This window comes from Impatiens glandulifera, chromosome 3, assembly GCF_907164915.1.
Source record: "Impatiens glandulifera chromosome 3, dImpGla2.1, whole genome shotgun sequence".
Lineage (NCBI taxonomy): Eukaryota > Viridiplantae > Streptophyta > Magnoliopsida > Ericales > Balsaminaceae > Impatiens > Impatiens glandulifera.
The window spans coordinates 46,351,493-46,357,239 of record NC_061864.1 but is presented as its reverse complement, the minus strand read 5'-3'; the positions used below and the strand labels follow the sequence as shown (position 1 = coordinate 46,357,239).

The window sequence follows — 5,747 nt, the reverse complement described above, 5'->3', positions numbered from 1 at the left end:
TATTAAAATCAATATATCTCTAATAATATAGTTTTCAAAACTAATATATATATATATATATATATATATATATATATATATATATATATATATATATATATATATATATATATATATATTCTCACAAAATAAAATTAGAAGGATACAAAATGTTTTATGCGAAATAAACCCTAATTAAAATTAATTTAATTTAATCTTAATTTTAATTTTAAACCTTAACTCATAATTTTTAAATCTTCATTTTTATTAGTATGAAATAATTCTTTCAATTGATAAATACATTAACAAGGGACTGAAAAAGGAAATGATGTACCTTAATTTGGGACCATAACTTTTACAAACAACAAGTATTATTAAGTTATTTTAGGGTGGTTATTTCTAATTTAACCTTTAATAAAATTAAAAATATCATTTAGTATCTCAATATATATTAATGATAAAAGAAATGATTAGGCAAGGGAATTTGGTAAGGGAATTTGGTGAGGGAATGACGTGGCATAATCTTATTCGCTGAAAAAATCAAATAATTTCTCTCTTTCCTCCTACTTTTACATTTTCCAACCAATGAAAGTGATGACACGTCATTCCCTCACCAAATTCCCTCACCAAATTCCCTCACTCTATCACTCCTCTAATGATAAATACATTAGAAGACATAAATTTAATTTCAAATTAAATCACATTATTTTGTGTTATATTCAAATTATATTATATTAGTGATTTATAAATTCCAACCGAAGAGACAATTTTATATGTTAAAATTAAAATCAAATAATTTTAATTAATTAATTTGTAAGCAATAATATTGATCATTCAATCATCAAATCCAACACTTCCATAGTTCATTCAAATTAGTGCCTGCGAGCTTAAACTCGTTACCACAATTGGACTTCTCACAATGTGCCGGTTACGAATATTACCATCACCTTCTTCTATCTTAGTGGTTTCTATCCAAGTCAACGAACCATGCAAAATCATTTCTTTCATCATTCTAGGACCAACAATCTTCAACACATACTTTTGCTTCTCATTCTTCTCCTTAAAAACCAACGTCTCTGGCCTTACACTCACCTCCAACTTCCCGCCCCACATTGGGCTCACTTTCGCCACATAAGTTGCCTTTCCCTCCCCAACATTAGTAACCAACCTTTCAAATTCTTGAACCATACGATCATTACTATTACTAGAGTCATTTTTGTTAAAATATGCAATAAACGATGGATAATTCAGATCCAATGACCCGGAGGAGCACTCATAGGACCTCCTCGTTATTGTTTGGATTTGCTTTCGAGTATAGTTCAACCCACAAAGAAGATTTATATAGTCTTCTGTCCCCACATCATAAATTAGCCCCGGGTCGATGGCCCTATTGGGATCAATATGACCCGACCCAATATCCAGGGGAGTGGCGGCTCTATTTTCGTTCCCGAGATCTTCCACATAATTGAAATCGTTATCCATCGTGTACGATGTTGTCATCATGGCCGATCGGATGGCTGCAGGGCTCCACGTTGGATGAACATCCTTTAGAAGTGCCGCCACCCCAGAAACGTGTGGGCAAGACATGGATGTCCCGGACAACATGTTGAACTTCGAAAATAGTTGATCAGAATTGGTTGTTGCTGCAACGATATCATCAGGCCATGAAGCCAATATTTGAGCTCCCGGAGCTATAAGATCGGGCTTCAACACAAACGGGCAGCTTTCCGATGGACCTCTCGAGCTGTAGCTAGTCACTCTCGGTGCAGGCTTGGTCCCAATTAGGGTCGTCTTGTGAAATTCCATTCTTGCCCATGTTTTCTTCTTATTCTTCTTCTTAATGATGTAATCTAGTATTGTTTGTCCGTGTCGAGGGCTCACAAAGAGAGTCGGAAACGTGCTCATAAGGTACGCCTCCAAGTCCGTATTGTTCGTTATAAAAATGGCCCCGGCAACAACACCTGAGTTCTGAACGTTGTCGACTTGATCCAACACATCCGCACCAGTCTTGTCGTGACAAACGACGATTCTCCCCTTGAGTCTCTTCAATTCATTTACATCGTCGCATAGCTCCATGAAAACAATCGGCACGGAATAATTGAGAGGCCAATTGATCTCCCCCGGGTAGAGAGTCGAGCCAATGATAGAATTTCCATTTCCCAACACGACACTCCCGAGGAATTCACGATCTAATGTTCCCGCCCCAACGGTTAAAACCCATGGGATACCGTTATGTAGACTGAAAAGATACGGACCATCGTTCCCTGCCGAAGTGGAAACGAAAATCCCTTTCTCAATAGCGGCGAACGTGGCCATAGCAACAGGATCTTTGTAGAGGGGAACCCCGTTCAGTCCTAGAGACAGAGAGATAACGTCAACTCCGTCCTGAATTGCAGAGTCTATGGCGGCGATAATGTCAGACATGTACGCACCCGCTTCCCAGAGTGCCTTGTACATGGCGACACGAGCCCGTGGGGCAGTTCCCCGCGCGGTTCCATTCGCGTAGCCGAAGTATGACGCGTCAGGGACTAAGTTTCCAGCGGCGGTGGACGAAGTGTGGGTACCGTGGCCGACGGTGTCTCGGGTGGAATTTTTAGAATGGGCAGTGAGATTTTTAGAGAAATGGGAAAGTAACCCTTTGTTAAAGAAACGAGCCCCGACTAGTTTGTTATTGCAGATAATGGTGTTTTCGCATTCTCCTTTCCACGTTGAGGGGATTTTAGTCATGTTTTGGTCATGAAAGCTTTTACTTTCGGGCCAGATACCAGTGTCGATGAATCCAATGACAATGTCCTGGCCATAGTCGGATAGGGGCCAAATAGTGGTGGGGTTGTGATTATTGAGTCGGAGAAAGTCGGGGGAGTGGGTTGTGTCGAGTTTAACTGGGAGGTCCTTCATGTGAGAGACATAACCAGGGGAGTTCTTTAAGAATTGGAGATGGGTTTGAGAAAGAATAGCACTGAAACCATTGATGGAATTGGTATAGCTGTAGAGAAGGACGTTTGATTCAACTTCTTGTAATAATTCTATTGACTCAGTTTGGTAAATGGAGTTAGAAATTGTGGCCAAGTACCAGGTGTGATGTGTAGAGAAGGCCATGGGCATGGATGTTAGGTCCATGTGAACAATGTATGTTTCTTTTTCTTCTTCTTCTTCTTCAATATTATTGTGAGCAGAAACTGATAAGATGATCAACATCAGACACACGATAAACCTAGCAGAAGCCATGGATTGGATGTAATTATTTATGAGATATGATTTTGGGAAGGGACATCTACCATTTTTTGAATTTATACTACATGTACTGGTTTTGTCCTTCATTTTATATTAATTTTTAAATAAGAGTATGATAATTGATAATTGGTATGGATGGGGTAGAGAAGTTCGAGAAGATAGCTTCTCTAGTTTAGGTGTGGATGGGACCACATAACAAATAAAATATAGCTTTAACTCCAACCACATATTTAGCTCGCCTCATCTGAAAACATCAAACATGATTGAATTTGAAAAAAAAAATATAATAATAATAATTGACAACGAAGTTAGAAATGAAAGCAATGTCACGAAACTTTTCTAAAAAAGAGAAAAAAATACTAAAATTAAAAAAATGGACATGTTTATGAAATTATCATGTTTAAAAAATGGTCATGTTTGAGAACGAAGGTAAGAGCACAAAAATGTATCCAACCCAGAGACGGAGTCAGGATTTGAAAGCTACCCGGACTAAATTGTTTTCAAAAATTTATCCGGGCTATTATTAAGCAAACAATTAAAATAAAATAAGTTTACGGTATCTATTACACTTTAGTGACGGGAAATCACCAATAACGACGGTATTTTACCGTCGTTATTGTCAAGTGCATAAAAAAGGTTTTGAGCTACCCGGGCTACAGCCCAAGTAAGGTTGAACGTGGCTCCACCCTTGACCGGAATAATAAATTGTTAGGTTTTGGACTTGAACGTGGCTCCACCCTTAATATTTTTTTAAAATTTATTATTTTTTAGACATGAAATTTATTTATTTCTCTCTTATTCACATTTTGCAGACCACGTCGAATCGTGGTCTTGTTTTCATTATATTTTCGTACGTTTGTTGAATCATTTTTTTCAAAAAATTATTGACATTTCTAAATGAATTAATGAGTAAAAGTGTTTTCAAATTATATTTATAATAGATTTAAAGAAATATTTTCTTTGTCCCTTGTAGCAGATAAACACAATAAAATTGGTATAGAAAGTATTCAATTATTGCTTGTTGTTAAAGATAGATAAATTGTATTGGTTTTATTAATTTAAACTATAGCTTATAAAAAATAAGCAAGTGTTATAATATTGAGGTGATAAATTAAAATTAGGTGAAAGATATAATGTCAAAATACAACAGGTAGTAGTCACATGTTCATACAAAATTTTGTTTTTTTGCAAATTAAAAATTAATTATATATTCATTACTTTTGTTGTATTATATATCTTTTTTGGTAATGAATAATTACGTGTATATTATGTTCTCCTACCAGCCTAACATTTATTTATTTTTATTTTTCAAGCTGGTGACATTTATTATATTATAATGAATTATTACCACTTAAAAAACACACAATTTATAATATTTTTTGTATATCGCTAAAATATAAATGTTTTTAAAAATAAAATTTTCAAGTTATATAAAAATATAAATCACTTGACAAAATTATTGCATATAAAAGTGTAAATCACCATGAACAAGTTGTGGAGATTCATAATCCTAAAATGGATCTCAAAACTAGGAGTAGGGTAAGCAAGAAAGAAAATTGTTTTTACTATAAATTTAGATAAAATATTTTAAAAATGGTTCAAAATCCTAACATGGATCTCAAAATTAGTAGTATGGTATGCAAGAAAGAAAATTGTGCTTATTATAAATTTAGATAAAATAGTTTTTGAAAAGGTTCAAAACCCTAAAATGGATCTCTAAACTAGTAGTATGGTAAACAAGAAAGTAAATTGTGCTTACTATAAATTTAGATAAAATAATTTTTAAAAAGGTTCAAAATCCTAAAATGGATCTCAAAACTATATTAGTATGGTAAGCAAGAAAGAAAATTGTGCTTACTATAAATTTAGATAAAATAATTTTTAAAAATCAAAATCCTAAAATGAATCTCAAAACTAGTTGTATGGTAAGCAAGAAAGAAAATTGTGCTTACTATAAATTTAGATAAAATAATTTTTAGAAATGTTCAAACTCCTCAAAACTAGTAGTAGGTAAGAAAGAAAGAAAATTGTGCTTACTATAAATTTAGATAAAATAATTATAAAAAAAACATTTTAGTATATATGAATACAACACTAAAATAAATTAGCAAAATATAAAACTTACAAGAGAACCAAAAATGGAAACAATCAAAATCAATAAAAAGACATTTCAACAATAAAGTTTAATAGCTATATGTCAAAGACATTAATACCAAGCACATGTCTAGGCAGACAAAGTGAATTGATATCCTCCAAGAACTTTCGCAGCCAAATTCACCGTGGACAATGGTAAAAAAAAAAATGATGAGAACAAAATTAATTCAGAAAATTATCATTTATAAAACATAATATTCTAATCAAAAAATAAATAGTGAGGATCTATAAAGTACTTTTTATTTCTTTAAAGAAACACATAACACATTATATAGAAAACAATTGGTCCACTCTTACAATCATTCTTATCTAACACATGATTAAAAAATAGACTAATCATTGTCTATCAATTTTTTAACATCTATACCTAAATTCTAAGA

At 33.3% G+C, this 5,747-nt stretch overlaps 1 protein-coding gene across 1 annotated transcript; it reads right to left on the bottom strand.

Moving 5' to 3' along the window:
- Positions 1-787: 787 nt before the first annotated feature.
- LOC124928701 (subtilisin-like protease SBT1.9) lies at positions 788-3,236 on the bottom strand. The gene has a single exon (XM_047468954.1). It carries the CDS (start codon positions 3,205-3,207, stop codon positions 847-849), a length of 2,361 nt encoding a protein of 786 aa, XP_047324910.1. The 5' UTR covers positions 3,208-3,236; the 3' UTR covers positions 788-846.
- Positions 3,237-5,747: the final 2,511 nt, after the last annotated feature.